This window comes from Physeter macrocephalus, chromosome 11 (genome assembly GCF_002837175.3).
Source record: "Physeter macrocephalus isolate SW-GA chromosome 11, ASM283717v5, whole genome shotgun sequence".
Taxonomy (NCBI): Eukaryota; Metazoa; Chordata; class Mammalia; order Artiodactyla; family Physeteridae; genus Physeter; species Physeter macrocephalus.
In genome coordinates this window covers 89624545-89651014 of record NC_041224.1, presented here as the reverse complement: position 1 = coordinate 89651014, position 26470 = coordinate 89624545, and the positions used below count along the sequence as shown (strand labels likewise).

The 26470-nt window shown below is 40.4% G+C and overlaps 1 protein-coding gene across 3 annotated transcripts in view; it reads left to right on the top strand.

The window, feature by feature from the left end:
• GALK2 (galactokinase 2) overlaps positions 1 to 26470 on the top strand; it is a 142361-nt gene that overhangs the window by 71386 nt on the left and 44505 nt on the right. For all 3 annotated transcript variants that reach the window (XM_024116899.3, XM_024116895.2, XM_055088241.1), the window contains 3 exons: positions 8360 to 8458; positions 9938 to 10090; positions 19703 to 19913. In XM_024116899.3, the coding sequence (XP_023972667.1) occupies positions 8360 to 8458; positions 9938 to 10090; positions 19703 to 19913 (463 nt within the window). The remainder of the gene's footprint in view (positions 1 to 8359; positions 8459 to 9937; positions 10091 to 19702; positions 19914 to 26470) is intronic.

The following is a 26470-nucleotide window of genomic DNA, read 5'->3' as shown; positions in this document are numbered from 1 at the left end:
CTTCCCGGACCGGGGCATGAACCCATGTCCCCTGCATCGGCAGGCGGACTCTCAACCACTGCGCCACCAGGGAAGCCACACCCCAGGTAGTTTGAGAGCCACATTCCCCAAATACTAGCCTTCTCAAGATTCATTAGATTATGTTCTCTTCAGTGTACACGGATGGAGGAGTCCACTTTTGTTCTTTTTGTGTGTGTGTGATATACACTTGTGAGTGCATAATCTTTGATGGTTCTAGATTTTAGCAGGTTTTTCAGATTTACTTTTGAGAATCCTCTTCAGTGTTGTTTCTTTGTGGTTGCTGATTTTTTAAATATTTGAACTCCTCCTTTTTCCTTTCCTGCATTATTTACTGGAACTTTTCAGCCTAAACCATCAGAGTCAGTTGCATCTGCTTTGTTCATTTGGGAACTGTCTGTCATTGTCCTCAGGCAACTTTTCTTGCAGTAAAAAATCTGAAAGTTAATAAACTCTTTGAGTTAGAGATGTGAAGAAGAAATAATAGCCTCCTTCTTCTTCTTTTTCTAATTAAAGCAAGCCTACTTTTCTCCCCCCCTTAGAACACTCCAAAGTGTCCACAAGTTAGAGTTTGGTCATCAGCCATGTTACAAAACAAAGCAAGTCTATATCAGTCTTTTTTAGATTTACCTTGGTGCTGTTTCATGAAGTTTCTCCTACTTGGCTCGGGTCTACCTAACAGGTTTGCCAATTTGGGGAAGAATTTTAAAATAGCCCCAAGTAAGAACCCAGGCATTTTGAAAGTTAAGGTGGAGAAGGCTTGCAGGGGGAGAAAGTTGAGAAAATATTTGAGGCAAAGAAAAGTCAGAGGAGCCATTAACATTTTCACCTTATCTAGATATATCAGCCAGGGTCATGACAAGAAATAGACAGCATACTCAATAATCAAGGGCAATTTATTTCATAGCGACTATTTCCAAAGGTGTAGTAGGTAATGAGGACTAGTTGTAGCTGAGCTGTTATGCCCTTGGGTCTGAAGGTGATCTTGGCAGCATGACCTCACTCCCCCCTCCCTCATCCCCCATTTCCTGCTGGAGTCCTCTGTTGAAAAAATCCAGTGGGAAGCAGAGTGCACAGGAGCCTCTCGATATAGTTCATGCTGGGCAGCCTCCTGGGCAGATAGTAGGATGGAGGTGGGTGGACAGCACATCTAGGGGGCACATCATTGTCTGGCACACTAGTTTTACACTTCCTTTTGAAAGACTTGTTCACTTGAAGACATTATCAATATTGTGAGCTTGAGGGAAGACACTGAGTGACCTGTCCACTTATCTGTAGGATGCTAGTTTTAAATGACTGTTGAATGAATGAATGGGGCTGTTCATTTCCTTCTTTTCTCTTAACTTGCACTTGTCAGTGACCTACAATAGCTGGCTGATGCTGTCTCGGTTAGGGTCTGTGTTCTTAATAGCAAGGCTTCCCATAGGAAAAGATTAACATTTTCTGTCTACATATTATTCTACTTTTAACAATCTCATTAGTAAAACTGCTAAACAAAAATAAAGTTTACTGTATTGATATCTTAAAGTCTTTTGTATTTTTATTGTCTTTATAAATGTCCAGTTTTAGCTAGACAACACATTTATGAATCTTTAGCCCTTCTCAGTGACTATTAAACCTAACCCTGTTATTTCTCTTATTACTGGATCCCCACTGGTCAGCAGATGGGTACACTGTTTAATTTGGGAGGCCATGTGATTTTTGGTTCTTTCCCAGGCTGCTTCAAGAGAAGAACCACACAAAGGGCTAAATTAGCCTCATTAACTATCTTCAGTAGCTTTAAAAGAAGATCCATGAATAATGCCAGGGTTCTCCTAACTGTCCAGAGGGCAGGAGTCAAAATAGAAATGAGTTTATTGGCTACAAACTTCGGAAAAATTTCTCATGTAGTCAGATTGTCTTCTGACAGTCTGGAGATTGGAGGTGCCTGGGGTTCTTGACATGCTCAGGTGTAAGGACAGAAGAAAATATTGATACATTGGTGGGAGGGGAATGAGTCCCTTCTTCATTAGAGCTTTGCTGTTTTTGCCTGAGGGTTCTCAGGTTGCCTGTGTGTTGGGGGGAGGGGCTTGGAGGATAGGTGAAGTGGGTGAGCCTCAGAATCCCTCAGGCATCAGGGATCCGGTCCTCAAATTTGATTTGTTCTTTTTTTTGTTGTGTTGTTATACACCAATGCTCACAGCAGCTCTATCTGCAATAGCCAAAAGCTAAAAACAAGCCAAATGTCCGTCAACCGACAAATGAACAAACTGTGGTATAGGCATACAGCGGAATACTACCAGCAGTATGAAGGGATGAACTACAAATGACGTGGATGGATCTCAAAACGAATTATGCTGCATGAAAGAACTCAGACACAAAAGAGCACATTTTTTTCATTTACACAGAACTTTGGATAATGCAAGCTGATCTATGGTGACAGAAAGCCAGGGATAGGTGGGCTGGGGGGCCCAGGCTGTAAGGCAGGAACGAGGGGGCACAAAGGGCATTAGGAAAGTTTTAGAGGTGTTCGATAGGTGTTCACTATCCTGAAATGACGTGGATGGATCTCAAAACGAATTATGCTGCATGAAAGAACTCAGACACAAAAGAGCACATTTTTTTCATTTACACAGAACTCTAGATAATGCAAGCTGATCTATGATGACAGAAAGCAGGTCTGTGCCAGGGATAGGTGGGCTGGGGATCCCAGGCTGTAATGCAGGAACGAGGGAGCACAAAAGGCATTAGGAGACTTTTAGAGGTGATGGATAGGTGTTCACTATCTTGTGGTGATGCTTTGATGGGTGAATACATGTGTCAAGCTTATTAAAATTTATACTAAATGTGTATATGTCACTTCTATCACAAAAAAAGCTGTTAAAAATAATAGAGTTCAGGTATACACATTACCTCATTTTCCTTAATGTTAACAACTTATATATCCATAGTGCAATTTTCAAAACCAGGAAATTAACATTGATACAATACTATTAACTATACTATAGACTTCATTCAAACTTCGCCAGTTTTCCTCCTAATGTTCTTTTTCTGTTCCAGGATCTATTCCAGGATTCTACATTGCATTTAATGGTCTCTCCTTAAGCTTTTCCAATCTGTGGCAGTTCCTCATTTTTTGTCTTCCATGACCCTGATAGTATGATAAGTCCTGCTCAGTTATTTTGCAGTCAGTTATTTAGTACTTTCATATCTATCAATTAGGGTTTGTCAGATTTTTTTGTCATGATTAGATTGAGGTTATGCATTTTTTGGCAAGAATATCACAGAAGTGATGTGTCCTTTATGCATTCTATCATGATGTTGATATATCTTATTACTAGTGATTTTAAACTTTATCATTTAGTTGAGTTGCTGCCCGATAGATTTCTCCACTATTTTTCCTTTTGTAATTCATAAGTGTCTTGGAGTAATTTCTGTAACTGTTCTGTTTCTCTTCAAACTTGCATCCATTTATCCATTAGTGTATCTTGCCTGTAAGAATTGTTACTATGATGTTTACCTAATAATTTTTTATTTATTGATTTTTTTAACATCTTTATTGGAGTATAATTGCTTTACAATGGTGTGTTAGTTTCTGCTGTATAACAAAGTGAATCAGCTATACGTATACATATGTTCCCATATCTCCTCCCTCTTGCGTCTCCCCCCCTCCCCCCCCATCCCACCCCTGTAGGTGGTCACAAAGCATGATTCGGTTTGTTCTGGAAGTTAACTTCCGATAGGCTTGTTTCCATACACTTTTGTTAATGTGTTTTAGAAAGCTCCTTCTTATTCTCATGAAATCTCTTGATATTTTACATAATTCAAGTGTGTATGGAGTGTTTAGTGTTTTTGCACGTCACTCTGCCTGATTATAACTCTGGGAGCACATTTTACGGTTCTATTTCCAGTGTCCCCAAGGATAGAAAGGGTGAGGCAGGCTCACATGTCTCCCTCACATCACCCAGAATGATAGGCATTCTCTTCTCCCGTTTACATCCCCTGCTGTTAAGGCACCTCCATTAATGGTTCTCTGAGTTCAGATCATGCCATCCCTGGCTAAGGCTATGGGCCTAGCACTGAGTTTTGCTTATTGTTGGAGGCATGCAAGTTTTTCCTTAAACAAGATTTGAAATTAAAAAAAAATCTTTTGTGTCTAGTTTCTTCACATCTCATAACCTTTTAGGATTTGACCTTTTTGCTTTTAGTATGGGGGTGAAGGGCTAGGGCCAGTGGGGAAGCCGCCTGTGGGCCTGCAGTTGAAGTTTATACTACAGGCATGTTTTGTTTGGCAGGCAGGGACTCCCCCCTCCACGCCCCTCCCACCCGCCCCCCAATTTAGACTGGGATGCTTTAAATGGAACGCACATTCTCCTGTTTGTCTGAAACTCCATTACACTTTATTGTTGAATTGGTTCTCTTAGGGACACCCAGAATCTTTTAAGTTCTCTCTTACCCTGAACAGTTTAAAAAAAAATTTTTTTTTTTTTTTTGGGCTGCACCTCAAGGCTTGTGGGATCTTAGTTCCCCAAACAGGGATTGAAGCCAGGGCCATGAGAGTGAAAGCCTGGAATCCTAGCCACTAGGCCACCAGGGAACTCCCCCTGAACAGTTCAAAAAATGGTCCTGAGTTCCAGATTAATTAAACCTGTTTTTACATTTGGCTTGGGATTTAGCTACTTACTTGTATAAATCAGATGATTCCTTATTCATTCTGTAAAAATAATAAAATTTAAAATTGTATACTTCTTTAGAGTTTGTGGGATGTTTTTATCTAATTCACTGGATCATAACAATAATCCCATAGCCAGGGAGGTAGGTATTTTTCTCCATATTATGGATGGGAGGTAATATAGCCTGGTGATTAAGAGTATGGGCTCTGGGGTTAGACAAGTGGAGTTTGAATTTCAGCTTTAGTAATTACTAGCCTAGTCTCAGCTAATAAACCCACTCAGTTTCCTTGTCTGTAAAATGAGGAGGAGATACCTATCTTATAGGGTCATTGTGAGAAGTAAATGATTAATTCATACAAAGCAATTGGAACAGTACCTGGCATATAGTAAGTAGTCAATAAATTCTAACTGTGAAAACTATTATTGTTATTAATAGTATATGAAGAAATGGAAACTCAGAAAAGTTAAGCAATCTATCTGAGGTCACCTAGCTTGTTAGCAGGAGGGTTGGGGCTTTAATCAAGATTTGGAAGCTTCTGGTACTAGTTTCTTTCCTCTATATTTACCACTGAATTCCTCATGCATTCTGGGGGGACTGTAAAATGAGTCATCCTTTCTTTCATCTTTCAACTTTCTTATCTTCCTTTTCTTTTTGTTTCCTCCATTTAAAATTCATGGTTATTGTCTGTCCAGTAATGAGATCCACATGTCAGAATTCAGCATGAGAGGTAGCAGCAAAGCATAGGGATGTCTGCAGCCCTGCAGATGGACTCTCCTTGACACAGAGATGCTAGGGACTCCTGGGGTCCCTCTGAATTTCGTGGAGATAGGTAGTCTGGAAAAATTAACATATTTCTGTTAAAGTATACAGTTGTTGCCACACATTCAGAGGCTTTTAAAAACAATTAATAAGCATATACTTCTCGATGCCTTAGTTTCTTTCCTCTTAAGAGGGAGAATACTTAAATTTTGGTGATCTCATTCGTCATTTCACATCCCTCTGAGGTAGTGAAAAAAATAGGCTATGTTATCTGGTTATATTATTTGGTGGTGGGTAGGGGAGTAATAAAAGTCCATTGTGAAAAGAACACCAACTTTGGTGTCAGGCAGATGAGGTTCAAATCCTGGCTTCTCCACTGTTTATGTCTCCAAGTCCCATTTTCCTCATCTGTATAATAAGGATAAGCAGAGAGTTGTTTGGAGGCCTAAAGGAGAGATAATGCCAGGTACTTAGCATGTAAGTATGACTGTTACTGCTGTTGTGGGGAGGTGACTTTTCACACTGGCCACTGTCACAGTTATATAGGGACCCAGGTCTCCTCATTCCTCATGAATTGTGCATGGACTTCTTCTCCTGGGTATATTGTTTCTTTACATTTTAAAATCCAAGTGTTTTGACCTTTTGGTTACCAATTTATTTTTAATATGCCTATTATGGAAGGTTGCTGGTTCTGGTATGTTCATTAGGCCACACACAATGCCCATTACGTCAAAATACCAAGCTTACCGCGTGTCATGAGACAAAATTAATGTTAGTGAATCCAACAAGGAATATGACACTTACAGGATCTATCAAATGATGTCTGGGCAGCTATTCTCAGAAAGTGAAAGCAGCGGGTATTTATTGAGTATTTACTATGTGCTCGGCATTGTGTGAGGTAGGGAACACAAAAGAAACACCTATTTTGTCTGTTTCTCACGGGACTGACAATTTTCCGGGGTAAATAGATGTGATTGAAACCTGACACTATTAAAGAGCAATAATGAACACTGTGTGATTCAGTCTTATTAGTTAAGTGGGCTCTGGTCTGGGCACTGCATGGGCTCTCATAGACTGATGGATAAACACACAAGGAAGGCCACGCTTAAAGCATGGTTTGGTAAATGAGCATAGAGTTATATACAGGGAGCACAGAAGAGGGATTATGTGGAGTGTGTGTGCCTTTGGGTGGTGGTGAGGGCTCCAAGGGAGAGGTGACACTTGGGTTAATCCTAATGACGAGTGGGGGATGCTGGAGAGAGGAGTACTGAGTGAGGAGGACAGGAAGTCACAGTTTTAAAGGCACTGAGAGAGCCTGGGGGTGACGAGGAACAGCATTTTTCCAGTGGTCTGAGCCTAGGGTTTACGGGGTTAGTGGTGGGAGAGCAGGATGGAGGTGTGAGCAAGGGATAAATCATTAGAGCTGTTGTGTACCACAGTGAGAAGTATGATCGTCAAGGCATTGGCAACCAAGCAAGCAAGAGATGATTATATCAGTGCTTCAGAATGATCACTCTAGGGGGATCTTCCAGTAAAACAGGTAAGAAATAAAGGCTTGAATCAAGTCTTAGAAGAAAAAGAAAAGAATGAATGAATGAATAGTAGGGTAAGTGGATGATACTGTTAGTGTTGTGAGGGTTTAGAGAAGCAGGATGCCATAGTGGGAACAGTATTTGAGGAAGACTGTGATGGAGGAAAATTTGAGTGGACTTGCCCATAGTAGGTAGCCAATAAGCCATATAGTGAATGGCAATATAGGATTTATATGAGAGAAGACAGGAAGTAATACCAGGTTACATAAATGTGTGAGATGGTCATGGAGACAAATATAACTGGAAAAGAGTGGTAGATAATATGATTTCATGTGTAAATTAGTTGCACATTTTGGAAAGCTTTGAAATGCCAGGTTGAGGAATTTGAACTTATTTCTAGGAAATAAGAAGCCATAGAAGGAATAGGAAGCCATAGAAGATTCTTAAATAGATATTTTGACATTTTCAGTTTGGATTAGAAATGTGTTAATGTATTGGGCCTCTTCATCTTGATTGGAGGAAGGTGTGTCTGATGAGATGACACTAGTTCTGATTCTTACATTTAATGGAAAAGCCACAGAGGCAGCATTACTTTTGGACCGGAAAATAAGGTTGGATGACCTCACTTTGGCTGTGGGGAGACTGTGGAGTAGTCCACTGTTGGGAGACAAAGAAAGCTGAGGCAGAAATGAATCAGTGCCCATATGAGATTTTTGGTGATGCCAGTCTAGAGAGGGATGGAGCAAACAGAAAGATGGGAGAAACTGCTTGCCCTGTGAAGTCTTTTAGGGATAGCAAATACAGTCGGCCCTCCTTATATCTTCAGGTTCTGCATCTGCAGATTCAACCAACCATGGATCAAAAATATTCCCAAAAAAAAGTCCAGAAAGTTCCAAAAAGCAAAACTTGAATTTGCTGCACACTGGCAACTATTTACGTGGCATTCACATTGTATTTACAACTATTTACATAGTATTTACATTGTATTAAGTATTATAAGTAATCTAGAGATTATCTGAAGTATATGAGAGGATGTGCATAGGTTATGTGCAAGTACTTTGCCATATTATATAAGGAACTTGAGCATCCTCAGATTTTGGTATCCCGTGGGGTCCTGGAACGAATCCCCTCTTGGTACTGAGGGACGAGACTGTACACAACATGCACAGTCAATATCTCATTCCAACTCATAGCAGACATTAATTGATCTTTGTATGTTTTCCTATTGAGCTTAATGGTAGTGTTGGAGTTCTTGTTAACCCAATGCTGCAGGCAGCTACTATCAGTTGATCAGAGCTGCACTGGAATTCAAACCCATATGTCATGTCTGGAGTAGGAAATGAATGAGCAGTAGATTATGATATACTCACAGTGCAAATCAATTTTTACTTTTCCAGGTGGAACTTGCAGAAATCTGCACCAAGAGTGAGCATTACATTGGCACTGAAGGAGGAGGGATGGACCAGTCCATATCATTTCTTGCAGAAGAAGGAACTGTAGGTGGCATTGAGCTATTTGGAAATATCCACCAGGGAATGTTCGCCCAGAGAGGAAGGCCTTGAGATCCCCAGAGTGCTTTTTTTTCTGGGCAGCCTCTTCTATTAGGCTCTATTGTAGGATGGTATTTCTCAACTGCTTTGTAATTCAAGGCTATCACCAGTTCACTGGCTCTGTTTCATGTTGATCACCTCTCCCTTAAGCTTCCAGAATCATACCTCAGGTGTCTAGGTGTTTTTTTTCCCCTCCCTCTAATTCATTGTTAGTATGCGATTTCTCAACTCCCTAGTTATTGGGACCTCTTTTCTCGCTCTTGTCCCAAATCATTTCATCTCATGGCATTTTCATAATCTCCTGTTGGTTTTAAACCCAAATGTTAGTTCTCTTACCACATATATTCACTAGTCCTCTATTTTGTAATGTACTCTATGGTATCATTTTTCTCTGTCAACATTTTTGGGGCTTTAGTGGTAGGGAAAAGAATGCTGACAGGAAGCCAGGAATGAATTCCTTAGCCAATACCACTTTCCCTTGGTTATCAACTCCCATAGACAGCAGAGGTTCTCATAGTTGCCATAAACTGACCATTTCCAAAATAGAAAGAGAAATTTCTTTAAAATCTTTTCTTAGTTTTCCATCAGATTCCTACAGGCTTGGCTATTTTCCAAGAATACCTGGATTTCTTCTTATTAAGAGTATTTGTTGTTGATTCCCCTAAGCCAAAGACAGGAGGCATGAGGAAATTTGGTTTAATGCCAAGAAAATACTCTGGGTCTTTTGGATGAGACCTGACAAGCAGACATGATGGCAAGAGTTCTGTTGTTAAAGTAAGTTAGCTGTAGAGTCTGAACAAAGTCCAAATTCTTTGGGCTTGCAAAAAGTACTTCATGATCTACCCCTGCTTTACCTGCCCTCCACTCAGTTCTGTCCTCTCACCATGCCTCATCCCTCAAACACTAAGCTCCAGCTAAATTGCAATACTCAAGACTCTATTAACACCTCATAGTATTTTTTGCCTGTGAACTTGCTTATACTCTTCCCTCTTCTTGACATCCTATTTGGGTAAAGAAACCCTCTGTCTGTCCTACTTTTGCTCATCCTTTAAGTCTCAGTTTAGATTTCCCTTTTTTTCAGAGGCGCCTACACTAGGCTATATCTGATCAGGTGCTACAACTGTGTTTCTATATACTGCCGGGTGCTTTGCTACCCTTGTAACACAACCTGGCAGTGTATTTGACTACTTGACTGCCTTTCCCACTAGATTGTAATCTCTATGAGGGCAGGGACAGTGTCTGTCTTGTTCACTCTTGTATCTCCAGTGCCTAGTACAGTGCCTGGAAGTCAGTAAATAATATTTGAATGAATAAATGAATGCATTTTGTGGAAAAATTTTTACTAAGGTAAATAAATGCATAAATGGTTAAACATTTTCTGAATTCTAATACATTATATCTCACCTGTCATTTTTTTCTCAATAGGCCAAGTTGATAGAATTTAGTCCTCTGAGGGCAACTGATGTGAAACTCCCAAGTGGAGCAGTGTTTGTGATTGCCAACAGTTGTGTGGAAATGAATAAAGCAGCAACTTCTCATTTCAATATCAGGGTGATGGAGTGTCGGCTGGCTGCAAAGGTATGAACTTGGCAAACTAGTGAAACTTGAAGTAGGCTTTCTCTTGTTCTTTTTCTCTTTGTTCCCTATTATTTTGTCTCTTTCCTTAAAATTTAGGGCAACATTCTGACTGCAGCAATGTTCTAACTGAAGTTTTTTAGTACAGAGAAATTTGATTTCAAACTCAGGAGATAAATAAACGTATAGGTGTGCCTTGCAACCTCTAGCTATTTGGAAACTATGTGAACTTCACAGTTGAGTCTTCCAGGGTGGCAATGGGGAGAAGAGGACAGCTCAACTTATATCTTTGTAGTACAGGCCATGGGTTAGGTCTGTGGGTGGAGAAAGATAGTTGGAGGTGATTGATGGGAGGTGACCATAACTAATCTTGTTTCTTTGACAAAAGTGATGATAGCCTCAACCCTCAGTCCTGTCGCATGCACCATTGACCATCACTGTTCCCTCTGAAAATACAGGCTTGGTGTCTACTAGAGAAATGCACACCAGAAGGGAGTCTTGGCAGTTCTCTGTTCCACAGCTTAAAAGACACTTGCTAGTCAAGCCTTAAATCTACTTAGGAAGTATTCACTGAATACCTGTTGTACACTTAGCATGAAGATATACAAAAGGATACAGGACATAAGAATAGAGAGAGTAGAGAGTAAAGCTTAGGGGGATTTGAAATAGGAAATGGTTAGTATTTGATCAGGTGGTCTGTAAACAGGTGCTCTAAAAAATGGCACAGAAATTAAGTGTTATGTAAGATCTAGAATGGCACATGTTATGAATTAAAAGTTGGAGAGAATTGAGGCTGGGAGCTGGGGAGTAGAATCTTGGTCAGGAGCTCTACCATGCTTTCTCCCAGTCATCCTTCAAATAGCAGATAGAATGATGGTTTACAAATTTAAATCTGATCAGGTAGTTCCACTGCTTAACACCTTTCAAAAGCTTTCCATTTCATTGGAATACAGTCGAAAATCCTTATCACTTCCTGGAGAGAACTGCAAGATCCGATGTGTACCTCACCCTCTTCCTCTCTTAGCATCCCTCAGTCCCATTACACTCTAGCCATGATATGCTCACTCTCACCGCAGGGGCTTTGTACATGCCCAGAACGCTCTCGCCCCAGCCCTCTATGAAGTCTCAGCCTAAGTGTCCCTCAGGAAAGCCTTCCTTGACTTCCTTACTCCCAGACTAAGGTGGGTTTCTCTTTGTATTTCATAGCACTTGCACCTCTCAGGTATGATATTTATCACAGTTGTTTGATGTCCGTCTCTTCTTTCTGACTTGATTTTACCTGAGGGCCAAGACTGTCCATCTTGTTAACTCTTATATCCCTAAGGCCTGGTATAGCGCTTAGGCTGAAGTAGGCACAGGGTAAACGTGTATTGAATAAATAAATAACTATTCCCTGGGTTACCTGCCCTGTCATATTTATTTTGCTCAATTTCACAATTTTTTACAAGTGCATAGGGTGTGCCCAGCACTGGACTAGCTACCATGGAGCTGTGTAAGGTGTAGTTATCCCTTGGGCTGGCATACCACCTTGCCCCTGACTCCCATCCCCTGAGGTTGTGAAGTTGGGAATGGATGAGCCTGAAAATAAAAGTTTTTTTTTTTTCTGGAAAATTTTAGTGTTAAACATTTCTTTAAATCATGATTTAAGTGTTTTAAATATGCAATTTACTTATTCAGATAATTTCTAAAAATTCTGTGAAAGAAATATTTCAATATTAAACTCTTCTGATCAGTGCATATATGAGAAGAAGTAGTGCAGTAAACTTTTCAATGTCAAAGTCTTCAGTGAATTTTTTTCCCTCTTAGGGCAAACTTCTTCTTTCAGGAGATGGAAGAAATTAGTGTCTTATTTGTTTAAGGGCTTATTCTTGTTGACTTTTTATTTTGAGGTATATGAGTAAGTGCTGCCTTCCTGAGGAGACCTCAGACATAAACAACATGGTTTTCAGAGTTTTATCACGAAATTAGATATCATCTATGAGACCCATAGGTGAGCCAAGACAAGTATGAGATGTGTGAAATGGGTTCATATTGTAACGACGCTTTTCCAAAGATGCAAGAAGAAAATGAGAAATAAAATTGTGGTGCTGAAGCTCTGTAGTGAAAGTTGTCAGGATGGGAGAGGGAGGTGTCTTTTGGGAGTTAACTAGAAAAAGGGCTTCTCTTTCTGGAGCAGTAGCTGAAAACCTTAATCCTCTGCAGAACCTTTTGTTCTTGAGGCTGTCTTCTGAGTTTAACTGTGTAACTCCATGTGCATTTTAGAGGTACTTTGGTCAGTGAAATTGGCTTTTTGCCACACACTCCTCCCAATTGATGTAGATAAAACACATTATTTTAAGTACTCTGAATTTTTCTCTCTTTTGAAATATGGAAGAAAGAAAATGGAAAGGCTTTATCAAGATGCAGAATGTTTTCTAAATCATGTTGCTGCAAATCATGAGAATCCAAGGTTATATACAAAAGGGAAATAAAGATAAAACTGCTAATATAGGTTCTGCAGATACATCTTGATGCCAAGAATATGCTCTTGCCTAGGGAGTATAGGCTGGAATTCTGCTAAGCTTATTTTAATTACAGTATGGTGCCATTCTTCCGTTTTCAGCAACGTGTGAATGAGTATAATTTTTGTTTGGAAATGGTCTCATTAAATCAGGAAATAAACTCATGTAAAAAAGTAAAGAACCTTGTCTTAGTCTGAATAAACTTGCAGCTTTCAGACAATAAAAATGAAGTGTTAGTGGAGAAATGACAGATCAGGATAGTTTTGAAAATGATTCTGATTAAGTAGAGCTCCACATGGCAAAATTGTAATAAATAACACTTATTTTTCCTCTCCTCCTATTTCCCCAAGTTACCTTTTTGAAAAATGAGTACCTTTTGTATCTACTTAGCACAGGGAAGTACACTAAACCAATGAAGATGATTTTTCTTTGTTTTGCTTTAATGTTGATAATTTCTTCTGTTCTTAAGTCTCCTTTCTCTCCCTCTCTCTCTCTTCCTCCCTGCTCCTCTCTAACAGCTTACCCAGACTAATTAATGCAGATTCATTAAAAGTCAGTCTTGCAGAGGCATTTGAACTAAAATTTAAAACATTTCAAGGCAAACACAATAGAGATTTATAATTATTATTTGTGTAAATGATTCTTTTTTTTTGAATTTTATTTTATTTATTGTTTTCTACAGCAGGTTCTTATTAGTTATCCATTTTATACATATTAGTGTATATATGTCAATCCCAGTCTCCCAGTTCATCACACCACCAAATGATTCTTTTAAGTGAAGCACATTTTTATGTTCTTAAATTAACAAAGTAGCCAGAAATCTTTAATGAGCACAAAATTTTTCATATTTTATACATATTCAGTGGCTTAAACTTTTCCAGAATTGGGGGACTTCCCTGGTGGTACAGTGGTTAGGAGTCTGCCTGCCAATGCAGGAGAGAGGTTTGGAGCCCTGGTCTGGGAGGATGCCAGATGCCATGGAGCAACCAACCCCGTGCGCCACAACTACTGAGCCTGTGCTCTGGAGCCTGCGAGCCACAACTACTGAGCCCACGTGCCGCAACTACTGAAGTCCGCGCGCCTAGAGCCCGTGCTCCGCAACAAGAGAAGCCACCGCAATGAGAAGTCCGTGCACCACAGCGAAGAGTAGCCCCCGCTCGCCACAGCTAGAGAAAGCCTGTGCACAGCAACAAAGACCCAATGCAGCCAAAAATAAACAAATTAAAAAAAAACAACAAACTTTTCCAGAATTGCCTTATGTCTATAAAAAAGAGTATCCCTTAATTATATTGACGGATAAAATGTGTGATGCTGATAATAAGTATTATGGAAAGTCAAAAAGGGAAGGGAAATTATGCAGTTGCATTTTGCATACCCTGAGCTCCTTGTGGCAACATGTGAAGCAATGAAGGAGAGGGTTTCATGTGGTCCTTTGACGCTTCAAGGAAAATTTACAGTGTGATTTTTTACAGAGCACGTCTGGTCAGCGGCCATCACTCATCCAGCTTTTTCTTCTTTTTTTTTAGCTCCTGCCACTTAGTGGTCAATATGGAGCTTATTCTTTGTCTGGTGAGGAGAAGTGGGTATAATATTCTCAGGGCTTCTGCAGTTTTCTTGAATTTGAGTGGAGGAAAACCAAACACCCAGGAATGTAGCCAATTTCACTCAGCCTATTGATTTAGTTGAGCTCACTCTGCCAGGATGCTGGTGTGGCGTATCCTAGGACGGTGAGTCCTGGCTGCAGGGCAGAGCACGCACACACTGGGGAATAGTGGAACCAGGTGTAGCAGGACCTTGAGTGCTGTGCTGAGGGTCACCCAGGCTTGGTCCTGGAAGTGCAAATGTTAGCAAGGTATTCTAGAAATATTAAGCTGGCAGCAGGAACTTTTGTTTGGTTGAAGAGAAGTGGGTCTTAAAGTGTCAGTGGGGATGGGATAACGAGAGGGATACGAAAGAAGCTCTGACAGGACCTAGTAAAGGGTCGGGTATAAGGCTCTCTGTGATTGGGTTTCTGTCTTCTTTTTGGCTTAAATGCCATTATGTTGAGGAGTGACCACCCTCCCCACTTCCATTATGTTAAATGCCCTTTTATATGCGCTTGCCACATCCTGTATTTTTCCATTATAGTAGTTTATCACAAATGGAGTAGGTTCTTCACTATATAATTATTAATTGATGCCTGTCTCCTCGGGTTGACTCTGAGTTCCATGCAGTCAGGAGCCGTGAGTGCTTCATACACTGCAGTGAACACGCATGGCATGCAGACATGCGCAGGTGAAGACTAAGTGTTGAGTTGAAAAGGGCTGTAGTTTTAAGCTGAAATGATGGGTGGAAAGCATAGTGCCGCCAGTCATAGATATGGGGAAGGTAGGATGGAAGGTGATATGAAAGTGGGAGGTGATGATACTTCCCCATGGAATTTTCTTATAAGTGGTTAGAAATTTGAGGTTGGAATGTTTCTCTTGGCTTGGACAATAGTCTTTCAACTATTTTGAGATAATAGTTGAAACCGAGGACTGAGTTCAGTTTGCTGAGGGAGAGAATGTGGCAAGAGAAGAGCAGAAGTCCGGGGGTTAAATTTGGGAGATGGCTTCAGTAATAATGAAAGGAGAAAACTGAGTCATGGGTGGAAATGTAAGGACCAGAGAGGTGAGAGGGAAACCGGGAAAATTCAGGGCTACACAGGCCAGTACAACAGGGAATCTGAAGAAGCTAGGTAGTGAAGAGTGCCGGCAGCCACTGATTCATTAAGGAATTAGAGGACTGAGAGAAATCCCGTGGCTTTAGAAGTGGTTCTGGAGATAAGAAGGACCTTTGGGAGGCAATATTCAGTAGTTAGAGTGGCCACTGAGGGCCCAGAAGTGGTGACTATGGGTCACTGATTCTAGTTGTCGGACAGTAAAAGAGAAGGAGGAATTAAGAGCAGTAGCTTTAGGAATGAGAATTTTATGGCAGGAAACACCTGTATACGTTTGAAGGCATAGGAAAAGTGTCATGTGGGAAAGAGCTAGCTAGAGAGGCATTATCTTATTTAATCTTCACTGTATCTTGTGCGGTAGCCATTAGGTGTCCCATTTTACAAGCTGGGAATTTCCAGCCAAGGTAGGCTGTGACTTGTTTTAAGTTAAGTGCAGGAGTCCAGGTCTACCTTTAGCCCTGCTCTTTCCATTGTGCCCCTTAGGAGTTAGGTGTGCATGAAATCCGGAGCACCGTGCTTGGGGATGCCTTAGAAAAAAGACAGGCTGTGCTGAGGGTGCGGTGAGGATTGTAGTAGAGTCATTCTGCACAGTTGTGCAGATTTCTTCAGATTTATCCTGTGGCCTGCAAACTAATATGGAGAACGTGGAGAGTGGGGATGACCAACACTGGGGAAGGTCAACATTGTCAATGTGTTCATGATGGTTATGAGCGGAATGTGGGCAGGGAAGTCACTGTAGAATGGCTCCATGAAGTTGGAGGAGGGTGAGGGGGAGATAAGCAAAAAAAAAAAAAAAAAAAAAAAAAAATCCACAATAAAAACAGTTATGTATGATCCCATTTATGTCAAACTATATATGTGTACATATGTAAGAAGTATGCATAAAAAATGTATCATAAGATATCAGATGGGAGATTGGTGGTTATCTTTTTTTTTTTTTTTTTTTTTTTCCACAATAAAAACAGTTATGTATGATCCCATTTATGTCAAACTATATATGTGTACATATGTAAGAAGTATGCATAAAAAATGTATCATAAGATATCAGATGGGAGATTGGTGGTTATCTTATTGGGATGATTACAGGTGATTTATTTTATACTTTGTAATTTTTTTAAACTTCAAATTGTTATGTGTTTCTTCTAATTTTAAAAGTAAGCATGGGTGATTTATAGAACCCAAACCAACAACAACACACCTGCTTTTGTTGTGTGGAAAACAACTTGTCAGAGAAGGGATTTGAAATTTTATCCTTTGCTGACCTGGTGAGGAGAAAGACTTGACACTTTTCCGTTGACTTGTTAATACTGCAAAATGCAATGAGAACGTCAGAGAGAGATGGGTTCTGACAGACAGGCTCCTGAGTTAGAGCCCATATCTTAGCACTCTCCTACCACACCCTCTTAATAGAAGCCCCAGAGACCCTCTCAGACTGAGGATGTCTTCTAGCTGCAGGAGAACGCTGAGTTTGCACGTTGAGACAGCCTGAAGTCTGGGGAGCTAACACCCTTGGAATCAGCCCTCAATCAATGGTTGATGAGAGTTAGCGGGTAAATATCTGAGCTTTCTTGTCTATGCGTAGGACACATCCGAGGTTTATACATACAGGTCCCAGGGGGTCCAGCAGGCCCCGCTTCACCTCTCACATCACTGCACTTCATCTTGGCTTCTCTTCCTGCCTCATTTTCCACTCCTCTACCAGCATTTCTCTGTATCACCCTCTCCCCCTAAATTCTTGTCTCAGGGCCTGCTTCCGAGAGAAACCAACCTAAGACAGGGTCCTAGCTCTATTTATCTACCTCTTTCCATGACTGTGGACAAAATTTTCGTTGCCTGCTTTCTTGTCCACAGAACATCAGCCAGGCTCAGGAACCTCCCAGGAATGGAATTGGAAATAAACACCTAATGTTTGTAGTAGTGAAAAGAAAATGGTAGATATTGACAAAGAACTGCTTTCTCTTATATCCCCACCCTGCTGCTGAGTGAGGAACTTGTCACAAAATGACCCATAGCCCTGACTCCTAGCCCTGCTTCACAAATGTGAAGTAGGGCCAGGCGACAGGGCTGTGAGTGGCAAATTCCCTCATGAAGTTCTGTCTTGGGCAACAGATCTTACCCACCCACTTCCCTCATCTGCAAGTCATCTTTCTGTTTCCTGGGCCAAATTTTAAAGGGCTTAAGAAGCTTTCCGATTTTACTGCTACAATATAGTGCACTACTCAGCGACTCATGGCTGTGCAGCTGTCCTTGAGGGCATGTGGTAGGTTTCATTCTTAATTGAAATACACACCCAATTGGCCGTGTGGACCCTCCAGCTGAGAGCTAAGCGGGCCGAACAGCAAACTGGGATATTGCTAGAGTGAATGTTAGTGCCTCTGTTTGTGGAACAAAAGTGCATTGGGAGGCTGCCTTTGAAAACAGCTTTGTAGGCAGCAGGCAACCCTCGAAGACTTTCTTCCCACACAGTCCTGGGCCAGTTTCCTGGGATCAAGTGCCTGAGGCAAAGTGACTTGTTCACATGAGGTCAGGGTTGGGACCTTGGAGACGGTGTTTACTGCAAGGTTCTTAGGAAGAGCCCATTCTCATCACTTGGTCATTCTTTGATTTTTTTTCCCCATTTCCTTCTTATTTTAGAAGGAACCCATCTATCAAAGTGTTTTAAATCACTGGGATGTTCACTTCTAACACAAAACTTAGTTTGTATTTAGAAACCATTTCTAAAACTTTAGTGGTGATTTGAGCTAAAATGAGTAGTGTGACATTGATATCAAGCATAGCCCATTGAGAATGTGGCCTTGGGGAAGCAAGAAAGAGGTACAGGACACGGCTTAAATTTCCAACTCTGTTCTTACTAGCTAGGTGACTTTGGGCAAGTCACTCTCATCTCTTAAATAGGGTAATAATACCTATCTCACAGAGCTGTCAAAGCTGAAAAGAAATAAAAAGCACATTTAAATCATACAGCACTATACAAGTGTGAATTATTTCTGTTAACTTCATTGTTTACCTCAGTTGGATTTGGATCTGTGTTTCGAGGAAGTGTAATTCTAGGAGATCATCCACTTCAGCTCTTTTTCTGTATAAAATAAATATATTCTATGTGTTTCTTTTGTTTTATGTATGTCTATAAGTTTTCTGAAATTATTTTTGGAATACACTGGAATGGAGACCATGAATGAATGAGTTGAATGAATGAATGAGTTAGTCTATGGAGGTGTCAATCTAGCACTGCTAATAAACATTAAATGTGCTAAGCAAACAAGGTCAGAAGAAAGGTCGTAGCTTGTATCCTTGCTTTAAAAATGGCACCATGTTCTGTGAAATAACTGAACAGAAAAATGTAATTCTATTGTCTTTTTCACCAGTTCTGCCTTAAAATCATTAACTCCTTTCAAACGTATGAGCCAGAGTCTTAAAAAGAGGATTAATGAATATAAGAACTACTGTTATTAACATTCTTCAGAAGTGAGTGGCCCTAACCAAGTACAATGGTCTTTTGGTAAATCTGCTTCCTGTCAAAAAGAAGGAAAATCAAATCATCAGCATAATAGAAGAGTAAATCAGATGCACATTTCCCCTTCTTTTGTTTGCTCCTTTTTGCCATTTGTGCTGTCTGCACCTGCAGTCCTCACACCTGGGGAATGAATTTTGTAGACCTCAGGGTGAGAGATACCTTCACTGTTTTGATTGTCACCTCCGAAGGGTGGTTTGGGGAAGATGAGGGACACACATTCTGGAGTGCGGTTCGCATTAGTGGACCCGGTTACAAAGGTTTGGTTTATATCTCACCCTCTGCAGTAGATTGAGGGGGTGCCTCAGGATGCAACTGGAAGCCAAACTCTTTTCTTGAGGGTAGAGAAGCATACAGCTCTACTACCACCAATGACCTAATGCAGTGGTGTTTTGTAAGGTCACCAATGAGGTTTTCATTTAAAATCTGGGACTTGACTCCAAACGCCCAGATACTTAAATTCATTAGCCATTTCAAAGAGGCATGTTGTAAACAGGAAGTGCTCAAATGAAATCGGGCATGCAGTGCCCACCTCAGGACCCAGATCATGTGAGATTTGAATAGTTTTCTGTAGACTTTATAGAGAGTGGTGTATTGGGGATTAACTGAATAGGGACAAAAGGACAAAATTATTCAAAGAAATAGCCCTGAGGGAAAGTGGTGACAGGCAAAAAAATCAGTGGAGGATTAGTTTTTTTAGGAAAAATACTCAACTAGCCTGTGAGTGTCACACAAGCATGTTTAATTTCAAACATCTGAACCGAGCGTGCATTTTCAAGCAATGGTGGGAATTGTGGATAGGTTGAATGGAAACAAAAAAGCTTAAAGTTGAATCTGGCTCATTAATATAGTGCATATCAACATCTGAAATGAAAACTGACCATTATCTTGGTTTGAACTTGCAGCTCCTGGCTAAGCACAAATGCTTGCCATGGGAGGAAGTATTGCGGCTAGAGGAGGTGCAGGCCAAGCTGGGGTTCAGTCTGGAAGAAATGTTGTTGATCACAGAAGATGCCCTTCACTCTGAACCCTATAGCCCTGAGGAGATCTGCAGGTGCCTGGGAATTAGCCTGCAGGAACTCAAGACCCAAATCCTGAGTCCAAACACTCACGACGGTGAGTCTGCTGGAGAAAATAAGGGCATGGGTTGTTTCCCCACTCACAGATGGAAAGTTTCCAATGTCCCCATGGATTATACTGATTTTGAAGCATGCTTGAGGGAATTTGGAGAACATGTGTGTTTCGGCAAACTTGATTATCTAGATTCTTGGCTTCATTAAATTCATTCATTCATTTATTAACAAATATTTCCTGGCCTGCTATATGCCAGATTTTCTGGCGAGGCAAAGGTGAATAATACATACTTCCTGCCCTCAAGAAGTTCGTAATTCACCATTGTAATTCTCCCTCTCTGGCTTATGCCAACCACAGAATTACAGTGGGTATGGTAAATTCACTGGCAGCATCATGCACTTTTCCAAATGTGAGCCCAACTCAGTTTAGGGGTCAAACACCAAAGTGATGATCTAATAATATTTAAAATGTACATTTATAGTTTATTTTGCTGTTTAAAATTTTTTTTTTCTGGTGGGAAGCATCTTGTAGCACCTAGGACAAGTTATGTTACCTTCTTCGGTGAATTTCAACAACAAAGTATTCCTCACTAGAATTAAATCAGGATATTATACTAACCTCTCTGGATCTGAGTGTCCATGAGCAGCATATATGATCCTTGTCATGCAGTTGGTGTACTTTGTTTCTAGTTTTGTGATTGCCCGTTTTGAAGATAATGGATAATAGGACATGGACTTCATAGTGTTATGGAATGAATCGGGTCCCGCTGTTTGCTGCTTACAAAATCAATTATGTACTCACAGATGCTGGTAGGAAGGAAAGGTGCCTTTAAGCAGAATGCCGGCAATCTGGGGAAATGGTGGACTCAGCGTCCCTCAAAAACCATCTCCCAAGATTCTGCTAGGCCATGAAATCTTTTAAAGGGAAACAGAAAATAATCCCAGTTAATCATTGAGATAGGAGGTCAGAGTTGTTGCCATCCCTCACTGCGTGCAGGCTTGTGTGCAGGCTTGTTGACTCTTCCTGATCTTCCTCTAGATGTTATCTTGCTCACGCAGTTTGATCAGGAGATTACCGAAGTGGAAGCTAGGGAAGAGATCTGGTCATCTGTTAATTACTTATCCTTCATTTCTACTTTGATCAACGGGAAGGAACCAACAAGTTAGGCAGGGTTTTGTGTGATTAAAAGATTTGAAAGGTGTGCTTGGGCCGGAGATGAGTAGAGCATGGGCCTGCCTGGTTTAAGAGTTAGTTACAATATAACTTTGCTAAAGTGACAAGAACAGGGGCTTCCTGCTGAGGGTGGTTTCCTGCAAAGAGCTGCTTACATATCCCCACTTATCAGAACATCATTTCATTTCTCTGGGATTAGGGGTGAAGGTCTGTCTTCTGTACCTTCTTCATGCTGACATAGGGTGCTGTATTCTCAGAGTGGAAGGTGTGATCATGGGTCTATAGCATCTCTTTGCTGACAATTTTAGTTGTCTGCTTACATATACAGGCAGAGCAAACCACAATTTTGATGCCCACAAAGATATAGATCATTATGAGCAATAATGTTAATCCCATTCTCTTGAGGCCAGTTTTTGGAATTGTGCTAGCCATAGACTCAGTACTGCTCAAGTTGGAGTAGCTTATGTCATGGCTACAGCTGGTCACCATGCGGTTAACTGTTCTCTGGTGACAGTTATAGTATCTGTGAAACAACTCAGGAATGTACATCAGACACTGAGTCTCTGACTCTATTGTCCTAGTCATTAACTTCTTGGTTTTGTAATGGGGGGGAGGAGGGTACTGCGGGGTTCTGCTCAGTTCCAATAGGATGTCAAAATATTGTGAAATATAAAGCAAATGGTTCTTTTTTTCAGATTAATTTTTTTTATTGGAGTATACTTGATTTACAATGTTGTGTTAGTTTCTGCTGTACAGCAAAGTGAATCAGTTATACATACACACATATCCACTCTTTTTTAGATTCTTTTCCCATACAGGTCATTACAGAGTACTGAGTAGAGTTCCCTGTGCTATGTAGTAGGTCATTATTAGTTATCTATTTTATATATAGTAGTGTGTATATATCAATTCCAGCGTGTTAGTTTCTGCTGTACAGCAAAGCGAATCAGCCATACATATACATATATCCACTCTCTTCTAGACTCCATTCCAATATAGGTCATTACAGAGCACTGAGTAGAGTTCCCTGGGCTATACAGTAGGTTCTCATTAGTTATCTTTTATATATAATAGTGTGTATATGTCAATTCAACTGGTTCTTTTGTAGGGTGGGGTTTATGTCACTGAGGTGAAGTGAAAAAAAAAAGGAATTTACAATTCAATAAGCTCCTCTTTTTCTCATCCTTTTTTTTTTTTTCATACCTACTTTTCTGATTATTTTACTACTTACATAAAAAGATCTAGGTTAGAGCAGTGCTCATGACTGCTGTGGAACAACATTCTGGAACACCAAGAAGTCTTCACTGCTTAGGGTTGAAACTTGTGGCCCACTTAAGTGTGGAAGTGTTTTCTGTTTGCCTACTGTTTCCAGTAATATTGTATTTATACTGATAACATGAGAAACCTCAGATGGAAGCCAGGTAAGGGTTGGAGGTACAGGCTAGAGCCTGGGAGTGACTTCTCTTCTTAGAAGTAAAGGTTATCTATTTGTGAGACTTCATTGTTGGGGGCAGGGGCGTCTGGCTAAGATCCAATAGTCTCTTGAGGTGGAGTTCAGGGGTGGGAGCTTAGCACAAAGATCAGGGCCCCATGTCCATCCCATTGACTTCAGTTCTGAAACTGGTTTTTGAGTGCCTACAGTGGATTTGCCTGCCAAGTAAAGTCTTAAAGGCTGCAACTGCTGAGGGCTTTAGGATTAGATAAGGGAAAAACTTTTCCTTGAGGGCAGAGAGAAGGTTTTGGTTTCCAACATCATTAGATCCAATTTAATTTGATGAACATTTATTGAATTTCTAGATGAACAAACTGGCTTACAGTCCTAATCAGACTTACCACCTGTTTTTGTCAACTAGCCTCTTGCTGGAATACAGCCATATATGGGCTATGGCTACTTTTGCACTGCAACAGCAGAGTTGAGTAGTTGTGACAGAGTCTAAATAGCTCACAAAACATAAAATATTTGCTATCTGGTCCTTGGCAGAGAAAGTTTCCTGACACCATTCCAGAAAGGCAATAGACCAAAGGATAGCCATACCACCTGGATTAAGATCTCCGGCTTCTTTACTTACTACATTTGGGACTAGATTTGCAAATTCTTAACCTTTCTGTTATCTTAGTTTTACCATGAAATAGGCATAATAGGAAGAAATACTTAAAGAAGTAGTCAGTGTAATGTGTTAGGAACAATGCTTGGTAATGTAGGTGCTTTTAAATGTCAGCTACTTCTGTTATTTCTCTTCCCTCTCCTTCCCCTCCTCTAGGCCTTGAGGCTGAGCATTGGGAACACAGAGATAAACACAACAGGGTTTGATACTCAAGGAGTTTACAAAATAGTAGTGGAAACAGATAAAGAAAAAAACTGATCCAGCATAAAGTAATGAGTGCAGTGAGGGAGGTGTTCTTGGGTCTAGGGAGATCAGAAAAGAAAGAAGTCAGAGCCGGTTTTACTAAGGAGACAGCAACCAGACAAAAGTTGAATAAATAGAAATTTCCTAGGTAGACAGGCAGTCGGAAAGACTCCCAAGCAGACAAAACAGCGGGTATAGAGGCAGGGAGGAGTAAGAGAGGATGTCCAGAGAACTACAGATAGTTGAGTGTTTCTTGAAAACAATGTACATAGTGGTGAGTGATATATCAGGTTGAGTTTGTAGATAGGCCCAGATCACCAACACCTTGTTAAATACTGCGTGTAAGTGTTTTAATAAAATGTTTATTGAGTGACGAAGTTGGGTATGTCTTTGGATAGGGAGAGCTTCCAGGGGAATAGTCTTTATTTTTTGACTTAAGACATCATCCAGTTTCTTTAATTCAGCAAATATATGTGTTAACTTCACTGGGCTGGGTATTATGCTGGATGCTGGGATACAGATAAGCAGGACATGATCTCTACCTTATAGTGACCTAGTGTCTAACTGGGGAGAGTGCCACAGAACAGTCACAGTAAATAATACCCACTGTTAATAACAGTATTTATCAGGAGTCCTGAGAGTATGGAGGAGAGAGTGACTAAATGCCTAGAGAATGTGCCTTGAATTAAAGCTGGATCTGAAAAGAAAGTTATGGCCTTCCCAGGTTGAGAGAGGTGACCAACCATTCCAGGCAAAGAGTAGAGCCTGGAAGACAGAAACATGAGGTGTGGGGTATTTGAAAACATGTGTCAAGAGGCATTGTGTGCAGTATGAGTTGGATGCCAAAAATACTGGCTAAAGGGATGCCAGTTCTACTCTCCATTGCAGAAATGCCGAAATGGGGGATTGTTGGTGGATATCTCAATGAGTAGATTCTCAAGACTGTAAAGGAGAGTTCATTTGGAATTGATGATTGCCTGTGTCTAGAAAGGAAGGAGGGAGGAGAGAAACGGAAGAAGAAAAGGAATAGAAGATAAGGAAGGATGATGTATGGATGCTGGGAAAGTTAGGGAATGTAGTATGGGAAATGATTTTGGAGGCAAGATGATGAGTTTCTGGTGATATGGTAAGGCATCTAAATAAAGATATAGAGCAAATAAAGACCCAAACTATATAATTAGATTTTGGAATTTTTGGTTAAGAGGCAAAGAAACCTTAATAGATATTGAAAATATTCACTGTCAAAAGATCTTCTTAAAGCAGTCTTTTCATGGTGTTACTTTTTAGTTCAGAAACCTTTAGAGGCCCATCATTACCTCATTGCCTAAACTCTTTAACGTGGATATTAAATTTCTCCTCAATTTGGCCTTAACTCTGTTCTGTCCTGTCTCCTGTTTGAGCCCATACATGCCCATTTGGACAATGTTGTCCTGGCTTAACCATTCCACTCACTAATTGACTCTTGGTCTTCCTTCTGGACCTTTAATCCTAAACATCACTGCCCTTTCCTCTTTTCTGAAACAGTTCCTACCTATCGTATAAACTCAATATAATTCTTATCTGTATCCTTCTCTGTCTGAAGCCTGTTCTTTCTCCGTATCCCTGTGCCTTTTTCTCTGCATCTGCCTGTCTCCCCCACCCTCCACTCCTCTTTTGAATAAGCATTTCTGGGAATAAGTTAATTTCTCAGAAAACCTTGGAAAACACAAAGGATAATTTGCTAATCATAGGATATGCATTGCTATTTATGTATATATTTAAGTTTTGTCCCGCTAAAGAATAATGATTTCATTGTTTTTGTAAAAACTATGAATACTTAATCTTACCTCTTTATCTAAAATAACTTTCCTACTGGCCCACTTACATGACTTTCTATAATTTACTTAGGTTTATTGAGTGCAAACAAAACCTATGTTGATAGAATGAATCCATTTTGTAATTCTACCATCCTCAAAGGATTCCTCCTTTTGGTTTCATAATAAGTTTAAAAAAAACTATGAACATAAATCAGCCTGTGGGATTCTAGAGTCTCCTAGATTAATGTCACTTGATTTACTCTCTGAATCCAGCCATCTAACCTCAGCCAAATTTCCTGCTGAATTCTCTTGGCACACAGCTTTAACTTTAGAAATCAAAATCCATTTATATCTTTGCCTTGTTCCTTCTGAGTTTGTGCTTTGGTTGGTGTAAGACCTTAAATGAATGCTTCTATTACCCCTTAAGAAAATATGATTCTTATTGAATGTGGCACTGTCCTTAGACTGTGGGAGTGGAGGCACAGATGATGTGTGCCCCCAGCAGGGGACTCTGGAGAGTGCCACCACCCCTTTATTCCAGATGCCTACACTTTAACATGCTTAGTTTTGACTTGGACTGATTTTCCCATCATGGAAATCCACGCCTTTCTCAAAGGGATATGAAATCCAATGTTCTCTTTCTGCCAAAATTCCTTTGTTTCTTTACCTGGATATGAGTGTGAGTTGGGAGATGCTGACCTTGAGGTGAGAGTATAAGGAGAGATGTTTACAGTCAAACTGTGGCTTTCAGCCTCTGCTAAACTAGCCAGCGTTCCAAAGGCCCATGTTATTTTCTTTTTCCAAATTTCTAATAATTAGATTTAGAAATCCTTAGAGACCATTAAAGTTAAACACACATACACGCACAAAACAAAATTCTCAAATCCTTTAGACATTGTTTAGAATGGCTATAATCCATCACTAAGGACTGGTAGGGAAAAATTAAAGTATTATTGGTTAGGAAAAAATTTAAGGATTATTTGTCAGGCCTTGCTCACAGATAGGAATTATCTAAGGGTGTGGCATAATGTTTGGGTTTCTAGAAGCTTGGGGCCAGGCTGATTTGGGAAGGGTGTTTCCTAAGGTGTGACCCCAGAGGAAAAGGTGAAGCTGTGGTCAGAGCTAGGAGAGTGGGAGTATGTATCTACCATGGGAGCGAAGTCAAGGACACACACTGGAGGTTAAACAGAGGAGTCCATGAGGGAGTAAATGGAAACTGAGGTAGAGAATGGGTCAGGTGGTGTGGGTGCTGGTTTAAGAAAGGGAGAATTTACTGGGAGCA